Here is a 20,683-nt window from a genome sequence, read left to right as displayed (position 1 = left end):
GTATTGAAGGAAATAGACGGAGAATTCCTTATCAAGAAAGCTTCCATCAAAGTGTACATAAGAAGTGCCGAAATTCGAAGTATTCTTTCAGAGAGTATTTTTGCAACATACCAATAAGCCAAATTACTCATGGAAGGTGGCGAAGAAGAAGTTGAGCGCATTCCTGATGAACTTTTCGATACAAAAAAGAAGCATTTGTTAGATAAGCTCATAAGGGTCGGAATAATCCTTGTACTCCTGATATGGGGCACTGTTTTGTTGCTAAAAAGTATACCTCACCATTCAAACACACCAGATTATCAAGAACCCAACTCTAATTACACCAATGATGGGAAATTAAAGGTGTCGTTTTCTGTTGTAAGAAACAATACATTTCAACCCAAATATCACGAGCTGCAATGGATTAGTGACAATAAAATTGAAAGCAACGATCTAGGTCTTTATGTTACATTTATGAACGATAGTTACGTTGTTAAATCTGTCTACGATGACTCATATAATAGCGTTTTATTAGAGGGAAAAACTTTCATTCATAACGGTCAAAACCTCACTGTGGAGTCAATAACTGCGTCTCCCGACCTGAAGCGGTTATTAATTAGAACAAATAGCGTACAAAATTGGAGACACTCAACGTTTGGTTCTTATTTTGTCTACGATAAGAGTAGCTCGTCCTTTGAGGAGATTGGAAACGAGGTGGCTCTAGCAATATGGTCCCCTAATTCTAATGATATTGCATACGTCCAAGATAACAATATATATATTTATTCTGCTATTTCCAAAAAGACCATACGGGCTGTGACCAACGACGGAAGCTCCTTTCTTTTTAACGGTAAGCCAGATTGGGTTTACGAGGAAGAAGTTTTTGAAGACGACAAGGCTGCGTGGTGGTCACCAACTGGTGATTACCTGGCATTCTTGAAAATTGATGAATCAGAAGTTGGTGAGTTTATCATTCCATATTATGTCCAAGATGAAAAGGATATATACCCCGAAATGCGCAGTATCAAGTATCCAAAAAGTGGCACGCCAAATCCTCATGCAGAGCTATGGGTTTACAGTATGAAAGATGGAACATCGTTCCATCCAAGAATAAGTGGAAATAAAAAAGATGGAAGTCTGTTAATTACTGAAGTTACATGGGTAGGAAATGGAAACGTTTTAGTTAAAACTACCGATCGATCCTCGGACATATTGACTGTGTTTTTGATAGATACAATTGCAAAGACTTCAAACGTGGTAAGGAACGAAAGTTCTAACGGAGGATGGTGGGAGATTACTCATAATACTCTGTTTATTCCGGCAAATGAAACATTTGATAGGCCTCATAATGGTTATGTTGATATTCTTCCGATTGGTGGTTACAATCATTTGGCTTATTTCGAAAATAGTAATAGTTCACACTATAAAACATTGACAGAGGGGAAATGGGAAGTGGTGAATGGCCCACTTGCCTTTGATTCAATGGAAAATCGTCTTTACTTCATTTCTACACGAAAGAGTTCAACCGAACGCCACGTTTACTACATAGATTTACGGTCACCAAATGAAATTATTGAAGTTACTGATACTTCTGAGGATGGTGTCTATGATGTGTCCTTTTCTTCTGGTAGAAGGTTTGGTTTACTCACCTATAAAGGACCAAAAGTTCCATATCAAAAAATTGTGGACTTCCATTCTCGTAAAGCAGAAAAATGCGACAAAGGTAATGTTTTAGGCAAATCACTATACCATTTGGAAAAGAACGAAGTACTTACCAAAATTTTAGAAGATTATGCGGTACCCAGAAAATCATTCAGGGAATTGAACCTAGGAAAGGACGAATTTGGAAAGGATATACTAGTGAACTCGTATGAAATCCTACCAAATGATTTCGATGAAACGTTAAGTGACCACTATCCTGTATTTTTCTTTGCATATGGGGGACCGAATTCTCAACAAGTTGTCAAAACGTTTTCCGTAGGATTTAATGAAGTGGTAGCTTCACAATTAAACGCAATTGTAGTTGTTGTTGACGGTCGTGGTACTGGCTTCAAAGGTCAAGACTTTAGATCCCTTGTTCGCGATAGGCTCGGTGATTACGAGGCCCGCGACCAAATATCTGCGGCTTCCTTATATGGTTCTTTAACTTTTGTTGATCCGCAAAAGATTTCCTTATTTGGTTGGTCATACGGGGGGTACCTGACACTAAAAACTTTGGAGAAAGATGGCGGAAGACATTTCAAATACGGGATGTCAGTTGCGCCAGTAACCGACTGGAGATTTTACGATTCTGTTTATACTGAGAGGTACATGCATACTCCTCAAGAAAACTTTGATGGATACGTAGAATCAAGCGTTCATAATGTCACTGCTTTGGCACAAGCAAATAGATTTTTGTTGATGCACGGAACAGGAGATGATAACGTTCACTTTCAAAATTCCCTAAAGTTTCTGGACCTTTTGGATCTAAATGGTGTGGAAAATTATGACGTCCACGTCTTTCCTGACTCAGATCATAGTATAAGATACCATAATGCGAATGTAATCGTTTTTGACAAGCTATTGGATTGGGCAAAGCGTGCTTTCGATGGGCAATTTGTCAAATGAGTTGACTATTTACAGCTCATCTCATAGAGACATTCATAAAACATTTTCATATTTACATACTATGTATATATAAAATTGGTAATATAACAGATTAATGTTCGTAGAAGATGATGTGTTTTACGGTGGCAAAAGGCGAGCACGAAATTTGGCAAAGGGTATAAGTAATTAAGCAAATTTGGTCAAATCTATAATTCTTCACTAACAAACTTGCCCATTGGTCTACATAAGGTGCGATTCGTATAAATTTGGAAGACAATTGCAAGAAAATGGTAGACGAAAGTGATAAGAAACAACAGACTATTGATGAACAATCGCAGATAAGTCCTGAAAAGCAGACACCAAATAAGAAGGATAAAAAAAAGGAGGAAGAGGAGCAGCTATCCGAAGAAGATGCAAAGCTTAAAACAGATTTAGAGCTATTGGTTGAAAGGCTGAAAGAAGACGATTCATCTTTATATGAAGCGTCTTTGAATGCCTTAAAGGAATCGATCAAAAATTCTACGAGTTCTATGACCGCCGTTCCCAAACCTTTGAAATTCCTTCGTCCGACATATCCAGACCTATGTTCTATCTACGACAAATGGACAGATCCAAACTTGAAATCCTCTTTAGCGGATGTCTTGTCCATTTTAGCCATGACATACTCTGAAAATGGTAAACACGATTCATTGAGATATAGATTACTCTCCGACGTTTCTGATTTTGAAGGGTGGGGACATGAGTACATCCGTCATTTAGCTTTGGAGATCGGTGAAGTATATAATGATCAAGTGGAAAAAGATGCTGAAGATGAAACATCATCTGATGGATCTAAAAGCGATGGATCTGCGGCTACTTCCGGGTTCGAATTTTCCAAGGAAGATACTCTTCGTCTATGTTTAGACATTGTCCCATACTTTTTGAAACACAACGGTGAAGAAGACGCGGTAGATTTGCTTTTGGAAATTGAATCTATTGACAAGCTACCTCAATTTGTCGATGAGAATACCTTCCAAAGAGTTTGTCAATATATGGTTGCATGTGTTCCACTTTTGCCACCTCCTGAAGACGTTGCCTTTTTAAAAACCGCATATTCTATTTATCTATCTCAGAACGAACTTACAGATGCAATTGCTTTGGCAGTTAGACTAGGGGAAGAGGATATGATCAGATCCGTTTTCGATGCTACTAGCGATCCAGTGATGCATAAACAATTAGCATATATTTTAGCCGCACAAAAGACATCGTTTGAGTATGAAGGTGTTCAGGATATAATTGGAAATGGTAAATTGTCTGAACACTTTTTATATCTTGCTAAAGAATTGAATCTAACTGGGCCAAAAGTCCCAGAAGACATTTATAAGAGCCATTTGGATAACTCTAAATCTGTGTTCTCAAGCGCCGGCCTAGATTCTGCTCAACAAAATCTAGCTTCGTCATTTGTCAACGGGTTCTTAAACTTAGGTTATTGTAACGATAAATTAATTGTGGATAATGATAATTGGGTATATAAAACCAAAGGTGACGGTATGACTTCCGCGGTAGCTAGTATTGGATCTATATACCAGTGGAATCTCGATGGTTTGCAACAACTGGATAAGTATCTCTACGTTGATGAGCCAGAAGTTAAAGCTGGTGCATTATTAGGTATTGGTATTTCCGCTTCCGGTGTGCATGATGGTGAAGTTGAACCAGCTTTGTTACTTTTGCAAGATTATGTTACTAACCCAGACACTAAAATTAGTTCAGCAGCTATTCTTGGCCTGGGTATTGCATTTGCTGGTAGCAAGAATGACGAAGTGTTGGGTTTGTTATTACCAATTGCCGCATCCACTGACTTGCCTATTGAAACTGCAGCTATGGCTTCCTTAGCTTTGGCTCATGTTTTCGTTGGTACTTGTAATGGTGACATTACAACTTCTATCATGGACAACTTTTTAGAGCGTACAGCCATCGAGTTGAAGACCGACTGGGTAAGGTTTTTGGCACTTGCTTTAGGTATTCTATACATGGGCCAAGGTGAACAGGTGGATGATGTTTTAGAAACTATTAGTGCTATTGAACATCCAATGACATCAGCTATTGAAGTATTAGTTGGTTCATGTGCTTATACTGGTACGGGTGATGTTTTGTTAATTCAAGATTTGTTACATCGTTTGACCCCTAAAAACGTAAAAGGTGAAGAAGATGCAGATGAAGAAGAAACTGCCGAAGGACAGACTAATAGCATAAGTGACTTTTTGGGTGAGCAAGTGAATGAACCTACCAAGAACGAGGAAGCTGAGATCGAAGTGGACGAAATGGAGGTTGATGCCGAAGGAGAGGAAGTTGAAGTTAAAGCAGAAATAACAGAGAAGAAGAATGGTGAGAGTTTAGAAGGTGAAGAGATAAAATCCGAAGAAAAGAAGGGAAAATCTTCCGATAAGGATGCTACTACGGACGGGAAAAATGATGATGAGGAGGAAGAAAAAGAAGCAGGCATAGTCGATGAACTTGCTTATGCAGTTTTGGGTATTGCTTTGATTGCCCTTGGTGAAGATATTGGCAAGGAAATGTCTTTACGTCATTTTGGTCATTTAATGCATTATGGTAATGAACACATCCGTCGTATGGTTCCTTTAGCGATGGGTATTGTTTCCGTTTCTGATCCACAAATGAAGGTGTTCGATACCTTAACTCGTTTTTCACATGACGCCGATTTAGAAGTTTCAATGAATTCAATTTTCGCTATGGGTCTATGTGGTGCTGGTACTAACAATGCAAGGTTAGCTCAACTATTAAGACAGTTGGCAAGTTATTATTCACGTGAACAAGACGCTTTGTTTATCACCAGATTAGCACAAGGGTTATTGCATCTTGGTAAAGGTACTATGACAATGGATGTGTTCAATGATGCACATGTTTTGAATAAGGTGACATTAGCATCAATATTAACTACCGCAGTTGGTTTAGTATCGCCAAGTTTCATGTTGAAGCATCATCAATTGTTCTACATGTTGAATGCCGGTATAAGGCCAAAGTTTATTCTAGCATTAAACGATGAGGGAGAGCCAATAAAGGTTAATGTGCGCGTTGGTCAAGCAGTGGAAACTGTCGGCCAAGCAGGCAGACCAAAAAAGATTACTGGCTGGATTACGCAATCCACTCCTGTTTTACTAAATCATGGCGAAAGAGCAGAACTAGAAACTGATGAATATATTAGTTACACAAGCCATATTGAGGGCGTAGTAATTTTAAAGAAGAACCCTGACTATCGTGAAGAGGAGTAAACTGAATAGCTTTTGGGCAATATCAACCAGAATAGGAAAAATTCAAAACCATTTTAAATAAATATATATTTATATAGTTGTACATTTTTTTCTCTTACTTAATATAATATGATTTTTAGATAATAAAAGAAAACGTGCATATATACATACACATGTATCTCAGATATCTCATTATATCTATTAGTAAATATGGATGCGCTTATCTAGCTCGTAAAAACGGAAAAGAAAAGCCTGGTTTGAGCGCTTACTGAAATTCAGAAGCTTTACCGGCCATCAATAAACCAACAATCAAACCTAATAAACCTAAAATGGACCCGAAAATTTCAATGACCAAAATTTTAACAAACAATGCGGAATCAGCAGCATCGGAAATGGCAGCAGTCGCACCGGTGATACCGACAGCGATACCACAAATCAAATTGGAAGCACCGACAGTGATACCTGCCCAGAAAAGAGAATAACCAGTGTACAGGTTTGATTTCGAGTACATGTTCTCAGCAGTAGCCACAGTCAATTTCGAAGAAAAGACAATGGCAATAATCAGACCGTAAATGGCAACCACTTCACAGAAAATAATGGAAATTAAATTCTTGGTGGTAATCCTTGGAGCACGCACACCGGCACCAATCATGGATGAACCAGTAATGAAAATACCCCATGCTGCCCCCACGACACTTAAGCCTACACAAAGGGCAATACCAAGATTGGCCCACATATAAGGGGATGTCCTTAACAAGAACTTCCCGAAATTAATGTCGGATCCATGTCCAGTGAAAAGCTTGTACAAACCGTACACTATTACTACTATTAGCACCAAGTAATATAGGAAGTGGGAGAAGGAAAACTTCCCCAAGGACATATCATCATCTTTAGATTCCTTGTTCATTATCTTACACGCTCTAGCTCCTGTATTTTATTCGCCTTCCGGTGAGAAAAAAAACACCTGTGGATATTACGTTGAATGATACTTGTGGCTAAATCAATCAACTGGCCTTGGCTATGAGTCTTTTGAATTGAGACTGAAAACAACTTCGATTCATTATCTGTATTGTTAATGGTTGTGAAATTTCGTTCTTTTCACTTATTTTTTATTTTCGAAATAGATAGAAAAGACGGGTAACGGAAGAAGACTCAGCATAATAACCGTTAACGGTCAATTACAGTATGTATATGGTCTACAATAGTATTTAACACAGTATACTAGGGGTAAAGGACATTTCATTGCTGTTCGACGCTAGCACCATCGTAGGCAGGCTCCAGTAGTTTCCAGGAGCACTTGATGCCGTTTTTGGCGAACCTGTTGATAATTTCTTGAGAGATTTCTTCGAAATTCTCAGTGGCCAAAGCCAAGATAGTTGGGCCTGCACCTGACAAGCAGATACCCAATAGGCCAGGGTATGTGGATGGGGTGACACATGATAAGATTTCCGTGAGACCTGGGATCAATGTCTTTCTATAAGGTTGGTGGACACGATCTTGCATAGCAGGGTAGATTAAGTCGGCATTAGGTGGGTCCATGGTCAAAGCTGTGGTCAAGACGGCCAATCTTTGTAGATTGAAAACCAAGTCCTGGGTTGGGTAGGCTTTTGGAAGAACGCCTCTGGAGTCGGCGGTGGACAACTCGAACTGTGGGATGATCGCAATACATTTAATGGCGGGGTTCCATTGGTATTTGACATGTCTACCGATATCGGTGGGAGGTAATGGGGGAACCAGACCGGTATCTTCACCACCAGAAGGTTCTGGAAGCACCTCAGCCAATGGAATCTCACGTCTTTCCACCTCTTGTGGGGTCAAGTCCCTTAGGAATGAACCGCAAAAGCCTCCCATCATAGCAGCGGTTATGTTGTCTGGATGACGTTCAATCATCAAACAGTAGTCCAACATACGTTGCTTAGAGAAACCCAATTGGGCCACTTCGTTACCTAAAATAACACCTGCCACAACTGCTGCACCAGAGGAACCCAATCCACGGCCAAGTGGGATTGGGTTGGAGACGTGAACTTTGGTTCCGGAGGGGAAGTTTCTAATATTGTTGCAACGCAACACATATAACGCAGTCCTGGTAATCAGGTTAGCATCAGAACGCAATGGGACCGTAGAATAGCCTTCACTTTCTTTAGTGTAAGACAGCTTGCAGTTGTTGGGATCGTCGTTTGTTTCCTGAGCTTGGCTGGAGTCGATGGTGACATCTAACTCCAAGAATAGAGAAAGACCGACACCAAGAACATCATAACCAGGGCCGATATTGGCGGAAGAAGCTGGAACTTTAATTTTGAAGGCACGAACCATTTTCTGTAGTCCGTATATCTACTTTATGCTACTGTTATAACCATTAGGCAGGTTAGAAGTACACTTGTTTTTATCACCATATCTTTTCGAGATGATGACTCTTGCACAAATTTTTCATCCGGCGTGAGGGCGTATCGAGAATGAACAATTCAGGTGAAAAAGCCTACACAGGTGGACTAGAAGAAAGGTGTTTCAGGGCAGGTGGTCAAATTAATGCAAAGCAGAGAGCTGATTAATAACAAAAGATGCTAAGGAACGGCGTTCAGAGGTTGTACTCTAACATCGCTAGAACCGATAATTTTAAGCTTTCGTCACTAGCGAATGGACTGAAAGTGGCGACATCAAATACTCCTGGACACTTTAGTGCCTTAGGCCTATACATCGACGCAGGATCACGGTTTGAAGGTAGGAATTTGAAGGGTTGTACACATATCTTGGATAGACTAGCATTCAAATCAACCGAACACGTCGAGGGCCGAGCAATGGCAGAGACGTTGGAGTTACTGGGTGGGAATTACCAGTGTACCTCGTCTAGAGAAAATTTGATGTATCAGGCTTCTGTGTTCAACCAGGATGTGGGTAAAATGCTTCAATTAATGTCAGAAACTGTGAGGTTCCCTAAGATTACTGAGCAAGAACTGCAAGAACAGAAGCTGTCGGCAGAGTATGAAATCGATGAAGTTTGGATGAAGCCAGAATTGGTATTACCTGAGCTGTTGCACACAGCAGCATACTCCGGAGAAACTTTGGGGTCCCCTTTAATCTGCCCTAGAGAGCTCATTCCTTCTATTTCTAAATACTACTTATTGGACTACAGAAATAAATTCTACACCCCAGAAAATACTGTTGCGGCATTTGTTGGTGTTCCTCACGAAAAGGCATTAGAGCTTACAGAAAAGTATCTCGGTGACTGGCAATCTACACACCCTCCGATCACCAAAAAAGTTGCCCAATATACGGGCGGGGAAAGTTGTATTCCACCAGCACCAGTGTTTGGGAATTTACCAGAATTATTCCACATCCAGATCGGATTTGAAGGTCTCCCTATAGATCATCCAGACATTTATGCTTTAGCAACATTACAAACTTTACTTGGAGGTGGTGGTTCTTTCAGTGCTGGTGGGCCAGGAAAGGGGATGTATTCTCGTTTGTATACCCACGTTTTGAACCAGTATTACTTTGTTGAAAATTGTGTTGCGTTCAACCATTCTTATTCGGATTCTGGTATTTTCGGTATTTCATTATCTTGTATACCGCAGGCAGCTCCTCAAGCGGTTGAGGTAATTGCACAGCAAATGTATAATACATTTGCTAATAAGGATTTGAGGTTAACTGAAGACGAAGTCTCCAGGGCCAAGAATCAGTTGAAGTCTTCACTACTAATGAACCTAGAGTCTAAACTGGTAGAATTGGAAGATATGGGCAGACAAGTTCTCATGCATGGTCGCAAAATCCCAGTCAACGAAATGATAAGTAAGATCGAAGATTTGAAGCCAGATGATATCTCACGTGTTGCCGAAATGATATTTACGGGAAATGTAAATAATGCTGGCAATGGTAAGGGTAGAGCTACTGTTGTAATGCAAGGAGACAGAGGATCCTTTGGAGATGTGGAAAATGTACTGAAGGCATATGGATTGGGTAACAGCTCCTCCTCCAAAAACGATAGTCCCAAGAAGAAGGGTTGGTTTTGAACAACTTTAGCAGTACTTTATTACTTTTATTTTGGAGATTTCAAGATAGGAAAAAGACTTTATTTCCGCTGCTTATCTATTGAATCGGTTATTTTCTTTATTTTATGTACCACCTTTAAGACTACTATCGAAGGATACGGGGTGAAAGAGTTCATGCCACTTAGTATATAACGCTCGTGTCGTCTTTTTCTGTTAATAATGCATATTCTCATTCTGTATATACAAAACATCTCATCATTATTTTTTTAAATAAAGGATATAAAGTCTTCCAAATTTTTAAAAAAAAGTTCGTTAACTGAAAATTTTACTCTGTGCATTGTTACTATCAATATTTTTCGAGCCTATCATGGTAGATTCATAACGGCTTTTCCAGAATTCAATTTCTTGGGCCATTTCCTGCACTTTGTCGCGGTAAGAAGAATTATCTCTAATGGATTTTTTCATCTCAAGCTCTTGTTGAGAAATGTACTTTTCTAAGTCAGAGATTTGAGCCTCATATTTCAAAGTAGCTTCCTCAAATTCGCTTCTATTTTTATTCGCTAGTTCTATTACATCTGTTTGTTGGGAGTTCTTAGTTTGTAACTCTTCCACTGCTCTCTCCAAACTCTTGTTCTTTTTCATTTCTTCATATTTCAAGTCCGTTTCTAGGCTTACCATATTTTCCAATTCATGAATCTTTGATAACCATGCGTTTTTTTCAGTAGTGTCTGATAATCTTTCATGCAAATTTTTTAGTTGAAGCTGTAAGTCGGTGTTGAGCTTTTGTAAAGTTTGATTTTCTTCATATAAATCAATATTCTTCTGCTTCTCATCATCAAACTTATCTTTATATCCATTGCAGCTGGCCTGTAATGTCTTAACCAACTCCCCATTCCTTGAATTTTGTTCCATTTGCAGTTGTAGTGTTTCCTCCAGATATTTGATTTTTTCAGTAATCTCTTTATTCTTTTGTGTGGAACTTGAGAGTGCTGCGTTTGATATCTGTAGCGCATCAGTCTTTTGATTTAAGTCAGATTCCAGTTCCTGCTTGATTTTAGTCAAAGACACTATCTTTCCTTTAAGAGACTCGCATTCAGTATTGAGTGCCTCGTATTTCTGATAAAGTTCTTTTTCTGCAAGAGAAATAGCATCTTTTTCGTTGTTCAACATTTCCACCACTTTTGTATAATGATCGAGCTGCTTCAGCAGATCGGAGATTTTTGCTTCAGAATCATTAGTCGAAGTTTCCAGTTTGTACTTAAGGGTTGCAAATTCTTTTTTTAAGTTTGTTTCAGCTTTTAAAGAGCAGTTCAATTCTTCCTTTAATCTATTAATCTCATCCGTATATTGGGATCTATCTTCTACAGCGCTCAATCGCTCCTTTAAATGGGCCAAATCATCACTCAGGATTTTCTTTACATCTTGGACTCTCTTCAACTCCAGCAGAGTTTCCTGTAATTGCATATCTGAGTCATTTCTTTCCATTTCGCGCTCCCAGATTAACTTTTCCTTTTGCTTATTTTGAGTTTTCAATTTTTCAATGATAGACGCCATATTCTTTACGTCCTCTTCAGCTTGTTTTAGTGCATGAATATGTTCTCTTAGCCGCAGTTCATTCCCTTGCAGATCGTCCATGCAGTTTTCAAATTGCTGTTTCTGCTGTTTTATTGTGGATGATAGTAGTTCTTTTTGGCGTTCCGTAGATTCAAGGTCTTTCTGTAATCTGTCTAATTGTTCACTAAGTAGGGCTTCTTTGGATTTTGATTGCCTCAAGTCAAGAGTGAGTTGGCTCAATTTTCCATTTGATTCATTTAATATTTCTTGGAGCTTGTAGTTTTCAAGTTTATAATAGCGAATTTCTTCTTCATATTTTGAAATGCTATCACGGTTCTTTATAATATCTCCGACAGGTAAATTTGTTCGATCACGTAAAGGCATGGTTTTTAGCTTGTCTTCCAAGGATTTGACTCTTTCTTCACTGGCTTCGAACTTCAGTTTGTAAATATCAGAAGATGACAGGGAGCTTTCCCCTTGGATCTTTCTAAATTTACTGTGTAAAGCAGATATGGCATTTTCTGCATCGTAGTGAGCTCTTGTTTCGATATCCAATTGTCTTTTTAAATAATCGACCTCAAGCATTAATTTGTTAATATCAGACTCTTTGTCAGGGCAGTTATCTAGCGGCTCATTTAGAATACTGTCCAAAGGAATACTAGGGTCCATATCCTGGATCAATTTTTTTAATTTCTTCATTTGTGCCTTAATCTTTTGGTCCTCAAAAGACGAAGATGCTAGTCTTGTTTCAGTGAATCTCAATCTAGAAATTAAGTTCTTCTTCTCTTCAATTTCATTCTCTAGATTCCTAGTTATTTCAGTAAACGCTAATTGAAGGTCATAGTATTTTTTTATTATATCTTCTTTGTCAAGTGGATCATCTGAATACGATGTGGAACGTCTAGTAGACGAAATATTCGTTTCTACAGAATTTCCTGATATTCTTTTGTTTAAGTATTGATTTAAGGATATTTCCTGTGACAACCGAGCTTCCAATTCTTTAATTTTACTATCGTTCAGAGACTCAACCAGGCTATTTCTTTTCTTTTGCTCCTGTTCCTTCGTTTCTCTTTGGAAGTTGGAATATTCTTCTTTAATCTTTTGATAGTTAGATTTATACTCGGTAAGTTGGATTCTTGTCTCTTTTAGTTCAGCAGTAATTTTACCATGTTCGCTAACTGCGTCATCTCTTTGCTTGGAAAAAGTAGCAAGCTCTTTTTTGTGATTATCTATTTTTTCTTTCATCTTTAACAGTTCACTTTCCTTATTTTTCAACTGGTTATTCAGTGCTGCCTTTTCTTTCTTGAAATTCTCATTTTTCGAACGCAAATCTGAATTTTCTGTTACAAGGGATTGTAGTCTTGACATCGCAATGTTACAATTTTTCTCTAAAGTGACCAATTTTATGTCAAGATCTTCTTCTGAGGAACTTAACTTATCGTTGAACGATTTTATTTCTTCCTCCTTCGAGTTTATGACATCTTTTAATCTCTTTATTTCGTTTTCTAGCTTCAATTTAGATTCTTTGATTAAAGACTGGGAGCTCTGTTCCTTAGAAATGTCACAGTTCAAGTCTGATATTTGCTTTATTAGTTCGTTATTTTTTGAGTGTAATTTCTCTAAGGTCGCCTCCCGTTCTCTAATAGTTTCTTGAAGGCCTTGGATTTTTTGATGAGCTTCTTCAAGATTTTGCGCAACTTCTAGTTTTTCCCTGCTAATTTCATCCTTTTCAGAAACAAGGTCATCGAATTGTTTTTGTAATGTTTCTGAGCTGGTTTTAACTCTATTTAATAAGCTCTCATTTTTTCTTAAATTCTCTTTCTCCTGATTTAGCAAGTCCTGCGTATTTTCCAACTCATTGACAGTTTTTTGGTTCTTTTCTTCCAAAAACTTCTTCTTAGATTCCATTTCTTGAAGGTCGTTCTTCAGTTTATTAATTTGCTCGTTGAATTTTTTGGTTCTGGTCATGTCATTGGATGATGTTAAAAGTGGCTTGATCCTGATAAATAAATTAAACCAAGGATCTTCCTTCACCAGTCTATTGTATAATCTGAAGGTATTACCAATCACCCTTGTTTTCTTTAATTTTTGTAGATGGTACGTTATTTCTTTTCTTACTGTGTAACCTCGTATAGTTGCTGTTAGTTTAATCATAATATTATTCAGCTTAACATCTTTTTGTTTTTCCAAATCTGCCAATACTCCAGCTTTGAAAAACAGTTTAGTATTACCAATTTTATAAACTTTTGTATCCAGTTGCAAAGACGTTAGAAGAAACTCACAGTTTTGTTTGGTACTGGCTTTTAATTTAGAACTGAAAGTCGTGGTGGTTGAATTTTCAGGATACAAGATCCTATACCGCTGGAAAAATTCTTGGAATGCTATCCTATTTGGGTAACCTTCTCTGGCAAGTCTAATACCCTCTAGCACACCATTACAACGTAATTGATCTAAGATTAACCTTCTGTTAAATGTTTTCACTTTTTTCACGTTGTTTGGAATTATACAACGAACAAAATGTGGGTGGGTAGAAGCTAGTTGATTTAGTAATGTTATCTGCTGTTCTCTATGGCGTGATGATGTAGTCTTGAAGGTACTTGTCCTAGCTGATTTCTTAACTTCTTGGTTGGAGATGTTGGCTTCCACACCAGCACTAGAAGATTTTTCGCCCTCTGGCTGGAACAGTTTTGAAATGATATCGTTTTGTGAAGAAGACAACAAAGACAAGAGATTATCGTTTAAAGGATCTTTGTTTTTGGATAACCAGCCTTCCACAGTGTATTCCACATCCCCAGCATAGTGTTTCAAAATGAACCCATTTTTTAATCTTGAACGTTTAAACTTTGAAGAGTTTTGGTCCCAAGTTGAGATCAGTTTAGAGTAGAATGACTCATCAGTGGATTTGGGCAAAACGGCTTCCTCATCCAACAACGGTAGTACACCGGTCGGTGGCCCCTTGCTTTCGATCAAATCAATCGTCAGTTGCAAATCTTTTCCGTAATCTATATAATCCCATTGAATGTTTTCCTTTAAATATTCGCTCTGTTCTAAAACAAACATATGGTTATTAAAGAACTGCTGTAATTTTTCATTTGTATAGTTGATGCATAATTGTTCAAAGGAATTATTTTCGAATATTTCAAAACCAGCAATATCCAACAATCCAATGTAATTCAAAGTTGCACTCCCATGGTCCAAGTTTTTATTAATCATATCCACAATATATCCGAACAACCGCTCATAAAGATTTCTTGATAAGGCATTCAAGATGAACTTAGCTTGTTGAGAGTTTTTGGACTGTGAAACCCACTCTTTTCCGGCTTTTGATCTAGGCCTTAATATGGCAGTTTGGAAATCTTTTTCGTCCACGCCTAAATTGCTACAAATTGCGCTAACATCATTTTTGAAAGATGCTTGTTCTGCTCTGTCTGATACGAACTCAATGTTACCGATTAATAAAATAATTGCCACTACTTGAAATATCCATCTTATTTGATCTTTTGAAAACCCAATAATATTCAATGCCGAGAGCAGTTCTTTAAAATTCTCTACGTCGTTGATTCCTGGTATAATATCCTGGTTAGAATTGGATAAAATTTTGTAATCTTTTACGTTCCTAGATTTAAGGCGTAGATTTTTCAACTCAGAATCGTCTAAACCGGATAATAGTTGGTAAAATATATGATAATTTCTTTCTTTCGAATTTTGATGAACAATTCTTGATTTCTCTAAAAGGTACCACTCGATATGCGCACCATTGATCATACCATGTTCATTAAATTCTATCTTTATGAATTTACCGAATCTTGAAGAGTTGTTATTTCGTACAGTCTGTGCATTACCAAAAGACTCTAAGATAGGGTTACTTTGTAGAATTTTCATTTCGAAGCTTTCTACAATAGAACTACCACTAACAGGAGCTATATTGGAAGGAGAGCCAGAAGTTATAGATGCTAGATATTGTAGAATCTTTTTCGTATTTTCTGTCTTGCCCGCACCGGATTCACCAGTGACTAAAATAGATTGATCTTTTCCTTCAGATAAAAGATTCTCATAGGCTTCTTCTGCAATTGCAAATATATGCGGCGGCAGTTTTTCATGGGAGTTTTCATCCAATCTGCTCTTTGATAACCTGTTATGCTTGTTGTGGTACAAGTTTATATGGTCTTCAGAATATAAATTCAAATTGTGATAAGGGTTAATCGCCACTAAAAATAAGCCGGAATAGGTGTATATTAGATCACAATCGTACCTCTTTTCTAGGTTATAAAGCACAGACGGCTCATTCAAATGGGTTAACTCAGACATATTCTCTACTTTGTCAAAAGTCGATGGGTTAACTGGAAATACATCGGATATTCGTACCTGCACTAGATTAGAAACCTCTGTGGAATCCAACGGGTGGACAATTCCTATTTGTTCTTCTTGGCCTGTAAATTTATTCTTGTTGATATCGGTACTCATCAGCTCCCCTTTTACGAAAACTTCTTTCTCATCTGGTATCCAGACGATCATATTAGAACTGCAAGACTGCCCGCCGGTCATTATTGCTGTTGTTGTCCTGTCTAACTTTGTTATGATCTTCTAACCACGAAGTTCGCAGGATTCGAGATGTAATCAAGAAAAAAAAAGTAGTGTGGAAGAGTATGAATAAAGTAGCTGGTCATAAACAATGAACAATCAAAACAAATACACCAAGAAATTACAAATGTTTACGCAATTACCCTTTTGGGCTAAATGATGAAATCTCGAAATATTCCAAATTCCAAGGAGGGTAAGAAAAGCTATCTCAGCATTACCCTGTGAATATTTTTCCGATTTTTTTTTCACACCAAAAAAAAAGTAATGCTATACAATGACACATTTATGTAAAGGCTTTAACCCGGAAGAGAAAAGGGATATGTATGAAAATCAAATTCTCAAGAGGGGCTCGATTTTCAGCGACCTTTTCTTTTGATAAGTACCCTTTCTTGCTATACGAGGTGGTCCGATAATATGCCCCTCCTTTATCTTTTTGTTTAGCCTTTTGACTTCGTTTCACAATAGCATAAAACCATCCATGTAAAGGTATAAGGCAAGGTTTGCCTTCCACGTTGAAGTACTAAAAATAAATTTTACTTTTGACGGAACAATGAATGCTGCAAATATTCCATTGCGTGATTTGAAAAGCTACAATATTTGAAAAGGCAATGTGTCGCTTTATGAGTTAAAAGTGCCCTAGCTTGAGAAGGAGGTGATGCGTTACTAATGCTGTAACAAAGAAAATTTTGCGGACGGTTCTAATCAATCTTCCTGCGTCATGTCAGTGCGCTTTGTATGTCCTGCAGCAGTATTCGGGTAAGATCTTGACGGAGGAAAAAAAATGCTTTAATACGTAATGGTGCAACGATCTTCAAAAGGGATACTCAAGCGTAATATCCCTTTGTAAAAGCTACGTCCATTTTAGAGGAGATATAGGGATTAAGATTAACGCTTTGTTTAAAAGCCATGACCTTGATTATTAAACGCTATTTTTGTCGTCTAAACAATTTTTTTTTTTTGCACTTCTGATAAGTACAACTTGTAGAAGTTGTTTTTCATAAGAACATCAAGGGCAAAAAAAAATGTCGTAGAGATCGTCTATGCTTGCCTTCTTTGAAAAATCCTTTTCAAGTACTTACCTTAACGATCTTGGCTCGTTACTTATTATTTAATTTCAAAAAAATCTAAGAAATTTTCAAAGGAATATATACAGGGAGAATGTATATAAAGAAACGCTGAGCATGTAAATTGTATCTAGAGAAATTGTTAAGGTTCTGCTCTGTGTTGGCTATCCTATTTTTTTGTCTTTTTTTCTTTTAATTATACCGTATTAGGTCAAACGCTATGAGTGTTCGCTTATCATACGGCGCAAGCCTTGCGTCAATCCCAAGATGTTTCGACTTGAAATCTTCGAAGATTACTGTAATGGGGGATGATCATTCTGGAAAAACTTCTCTGGTTCGCAGTTGGCTAGGTAGTTCATTTCAAATATCAGATGCTAATCGTTATAGGGTTTCGGACCTCTACCACAAGACAATCCAATTTGATACTTTGGTAAAATACTATCGTACCTTTGGCGTAAAAGGACAGTTGCCGAATTATGCGGGTTTCAAAGCTAAAAACTCTGGCACAATTTATGAAAGTTGTGGCAATTTCCTAGAAGAGCGCCTGATCAATGCCAATAAATCGACTGCTCAAAGACGCACCAGTATTGATGTTCAAGTTTTTGATACCAATCAAATGGAGGTTTCGTACCTTTCGGAGCTAACTACTCTTCAAATTAGGCAGTCTGATGCAATTATATTATGTTTCGATTCTACTAATGACAGCTCTCTTGCCAGCTTAGAGTCTTATATTTGTATTATTCACCACGTACGTTTGGAATGTGAATTGGATATTCCAATTATTATAGCGTGTACGAAATGTGATCTTGATTCGGAAAGAACAATTACTCATGAAAAGGTTTTAACATTTATCCAAGAGCTGGGTTTCTCGCCAGGCAATTTAGACTATTTTGAGACATCCTCCAAGTTCAATGTAAATGTTGAAGATTTGTTCTTGGCAGTATTATTGAAAATTGAAAAATCTAAAAGTGATCGCAGGAAACTTTTGTAAGGGTTTATAATCAAGATGTATCCGCTGGAGAATTCGCCTCTCTTACGTGACAAAGAGAAGACCTGTGTTATTGAAACTGGAGGAGGAGGTAATACAAGCTTCGAAAGCCATTCAGTAACAACTACTCTAGATGAACCAAAAAAACCTACAACAAAAAAGGGTGAACAAACGCCAACGAAAACGTGCTTGGCTAAAAACGCTACCACTCGAAGGTCAAATGAAAGTCCGTCGAATGATGAAAAGAAAAAAATAAAAAAAGGCATAATAGCCTGCTGCTTAATGTGAAAATAAAAAACAAGAAGAACATGTATATATATGTACTTTATTAGAAAGTGAAAAGATCTGTTCATTGTGACAGCTATCTACTTATTATCTATTTTATAAATCCCATAAATTCTTTCCATATTACTTACGTCTATTATAACCTTCCGCGTAAAAAAGAAATATTGACATCCTTTCTTGTATTTAGCCCATACATTTTCACCCATGCACCATTGGATTATAAAGAAAAAAATTTAATAAAAATCTGCCGGGGAAATTTCAGAAGAAAAAAGGAAGGTGTGTTCGCATTTAACACGGGCCACCATAAACTTTTGTTTGCCACCCATCTAGACGGGATCCGCCCCGCCCAAGGCTCTCTTCCTCTAGCTAGGCAATGTGGCTCTCGGAAAGGAAACTCCCACCAGGACGTGGTGGGAAATGCAGCAATTCCCCTCTGCTTCCCGCTGACCTTTCTTGGGCCCAGTTTAGTAAGTATGCTCTCATCTTTCATGTGTGCTGTAACTTGCAAGTCATTAACACTATCTATAATTGATATTAGACGTTAAAAGTTCTATATAGCATTTGCTTTTATTTAGAGAATACGAAAACACACCAGATAATTAGTGCATATATATTAGATCAATATGGTATGTGAAAGAGATATTAAACATAAGATGTGAAGGAAACAGAAGAGAACAATATTTGAGGAATGAATTCGGATGAAATTCTAGTAGAAGAAAAAAGCCTAAAATAAAAAGAAAGAAAGGAAAATAAAGCAGTAATCAACCTCTGACATTTGATAGGAGTATGCGTTTCCGCAAAATCAACAAATCATGCATTAAACTGGTAACGGAGACTTTAAAGACGTGCAAAGAAAGCAATTAATTTTTAGATAGGGAATTGAAAGGCTCTGTATAGCAGAAAATTTGAGATCTACTGTGGAGATAAGCATATGGTGTTGAGTTATGGGTAATCTAACAATAATAGAAACTTATAGCAGTTGAAGATGGCGGATCATGATGCCGGATACTGCTGGGTAATGATTTATCCTTCTTTTTTTGGAGCACAAATGCTCACTTTTTCCTGTCTCCTCTAACTTTTCTGATGTATCCTACCCAACCCTACAGTTTTCAAATTACTAACATCAATTTTTTTGTGAAACGACTTTCGTTTTCGTTTCTATTTATTTCATTACAGGTTTTAGTTCAAGATTTGTTGCACCCAACTGCTGCTTCTGAAGCCAGAAAGCACAAGTTAAAGACTTTGGTTCAAGGCCCAAGATCCTACTTCTTGGATGTCAAATGCCCAGGTTGTTTGAACATCACCACTGTTTTTTCTCATGCTCAAACTGCTGTCACTTGTGAATCATGCTCTACTGTCTTATGTACTCCAACCGGTGGTAAGGCCAAATTATCTGAAGGTACTTCTTTCAGAAGAAAGTAAGTTAATTTATTTTTTTGTGTAGTTAAAATCATCTTCTTTTATCTAAATATATAAATATAAATTTACTTTTAATCAATTAAATTAACCTTTTAGAATCGGAAAGGATACGCTAAGGAGGCGATGTTGAAGTAGGTCGGCAGGTTCATTATATATTTAAATAATGAATTTTCCAATGATGTTTAAAAGGAGAGGAACATTCTTGACATTGTTAATCTTATGATCAAAGGCACAATCCGTAGGAGAGGAGGTTTTGTCATTTGAATTGTATCGTACAGTAAGTTTCTCTAGTATTCTTAGTAATGACCATAAAAGTGCAGATATAGTCCTCGACCCTGTAGCCACAGTTAGCTGCTGTGGTGTTAAACAAAGGCATTTCATCCGAGCGTAACCTCTTTGTAGGAGTTAAATGGAGTATCGTGATAGAGCCCAATACTATATCCACAATAGTGATAATGATAGTAACATTTGATACATCGAATACCCTAATAGTAATACCAGTCACATTTGGTTAGAAATCGCTGGTAACATTACTGATACCATTTTTTGGTATTAAAATCTATACTGTAAGTGCCAGAAGCATAAATGATGCACCTGGAATTACATGTATACATGTTATTGCAATGGTCATTATACCGGGCATAAATGTCACTGGAAATAGTGAAAGCTGCTGTTAGGAATAAGGTTTTAAAATAACTCAATAACCGAACCAGAATTTTCTTATTTTTTTCACTAAGGATAATTGTTTCTGTCTGAAATTATATAAAACACATGCGGATTAGTTCACCTTAAATACCACCAATACAATAGAAGATTGGGTAGTCACGATATATTTAATGTGACACCCATTTTACTCATATATATGACTTGCACTCTAATGTTCAACTAATAGGGCCTTACCTCAACTGAACTATTGTCTCCCTTGCCAGAACAACATTTCTGTCTTCTGCAAAAGGCACACCCATGCAAAAACATATACGAAATGAACATAAA

The 20,683-nt window shown here is 37.4% G+C and overlaps 10 protein-coding genes across 10 annotated transcripts, besides 1 other annotated feature; 6 read left to right on the top strand and 4 right to left on the bottom strand.

The window, feature by feature from the left end:
* Window positions 1-129: 129 nt before the first annotated feature.
* DAP2 (dipeptidyl aminopeptidase) lies at window positions 130-2,586 on the top strand (the record flags this gene model as incomplete). The annotated part of the gene is made up of 1 exon (NM_001179158.1): window positions 130-2,586. The coding sequence occupies one exon, from the start codon at window positions 130-132 to the stop codon at window positions 2,584-2,586; it is 2,457 nt and encodes an 818-aa protein (NP_011893.1).
* A 266-nt stretch (window positions 2,587-2,852) lies between these two features.
* On the top strand, window positions 2,853-5,834 carry RPN1 (proteasome regulatory particle base subunit RPN1; the record flags this gene model as incomplete). Its single annotated transcript, NM_001179157.1, has 1 exon — window positions 2,853-5,834. The coding sequence occupies one exon, from the start codon at window positions 2,853-2,855 to the stop codon at window positions 5,832-5,834; it is 2,982 nt and encodes a 993-aa protein (NP_011892.1).
* Window positions 5,835-6,078: 244 nt separating this feature from the next.
* Window positions 6,079-6,720, bottom strand: VMA16 (H(+)-transporting V0 sector ATPase subunit c''; the record flags this gene model as incomplete). Its single annotated transcript, NM_001179156.1, has 1 exon — window positions 6,079-6,720. The coding sequence occupies one exon, from the start codon at window positions 6,718-6,720 to the stop codon at window positions 6,079-6,081; it is 642 nt and encodes a 213-aa protein (NP_011891.1).
* A 332-nt stretch (window positions 6,721-7,052) lies between these two features.
* THR1 (homoserine kinase) lies at window positions 7,053-8,126 on the bottom strand (the record flags this gene model as incomplete). Its single annotated transcript, NM_001179155.1, has 1 exon — window positions 7,053-8,126. One exon carries the CDS (start codon window positions 8,124-8,126, stop codon window positions 7,053-7,055), a length of 1,074 nt encoding a protein of 357 aa, NP_011890.1.
* Window positions 8,127-8,371: 245 nt separating this feature from the next.
* Window positions 8,372-9,820, top strand: MAS2 (mitochondrial-processing protease subunit alpha; the record flags this gene model as incomplete). The annotated part of the gene is made up of 1 exon (NM_001179154.1): window positions 8,372-9,820. One exon carries the CDS (start codon window positions 8,372-8,374, stop codon window positions 9,818-9,820), a length of 1,449 nt encoding a protein of 482 aa, NP_011889.1.
* A 291-nt stretch (window positions 9,821-10,111) lies between these two features.
* On the bottom strand, window positions 10,112-15,898 carry MYO1 (myosin 1; the record flags this gene model as incomplete). Its single annotated transcript, NM_001179153.1, has 1 exon — window positions 10,112-15,898. One exon carries the CDS (start codon window positions 15,896-15,898, stop codon window positions 10,112-10,114), a length of 5,787 nt encoding a protein of 1,928 aa, NP_011888.1.
* Window positions 15,899-16,257: 359 nt separating this feature from the next.
* On the top strand, window positions 16,258-16,347 carry YHR022C-A (uncharacterized protein; the record flags this gene model as incomplete). Its single annotated transcript, NM_001184597.1, has 1 exon — window positions 16,258-16,347. One exon carries the CDS (start codon window positions 16,258-16,260, stop codon window positions 16,345-16,347), a length of 90 nt encoding a protein of 29 aa, NP_878087.1.
* Window positions 16,348-17,218: 871 nt separating this feature from the next.
* YHR022C (uncharacterized protein) lies at window positions 17,219-17,989 on the top strand (the record flags this gene model as incomplete). Its single annotated transcript, NM_001179152.1, has 1 exon — window positions 17,219-17,989. One exon carries the CDS (start codon window positions 17,219-17,221, stop codon window positions 17,987-17,989), a length of 771 nt encoding a protein of 256 aa, NP_011887.1.
* ECM12 (Ecm12p) lies at window positions 17,884-18,339 on the bottom strand (the record flags this gene model as incomplete). The annotated part of the gene is made up of 1 exon (NM_001181428.1): window positions 17,884-18,339. The coding sequence occupies one exon, from the start codon at window positions 18,337-18,339 to the stop codon at window positions 17,884-17,886; it is 456 nt and encodes a 151-aa protein (NP_011886.1).
* Window positions 18,340-18,894: 555 nt separating this feature from the next.
* On the top strand, window positions 18,895-19,693 carry RPS27B (40S ribosomal protein eS27 RPS27B; the record flags this gene model as incomplete). Its single annotated transcript, NM_001179151.1, has 2 exons — window positions 18,895-18,897; window positions 19,448-19,693. The coding sequence occupies 2 exons, from the start codon at window positions 18,895-18,897 to the stop codon at window positions 19,691-19,693; spliced, it is 249 nt and encodes an 82-aa protein (NP_011885.1).
* Window positions 19,694-20,449: 756 nt separating this feature from the next.
* Window positions 20,450-20,683: part of a long terminal repeat (Ty4 LTR) that runs on past the window's edge.

The sequence above is a fragment of the Saccharomyces cerevisiae genome, chromosome VIII (genome assembly GCF_000146045.2).
Source record: "Saccharomyces cerevisiae S288C chromosome VIII, complete sequence".
Taxonomy (NCBI): domain Eukaryota; kingdom Fungi; phylum Ascomycota; class Saccharomycetes; order Saccharomycetales; family Saccharomycetaceae; genus Saccharomyces; species Saccharomyces cerevisiae.
This window is presented reverse-complemented; position numbering and strand designations above follow the sequence as displayed.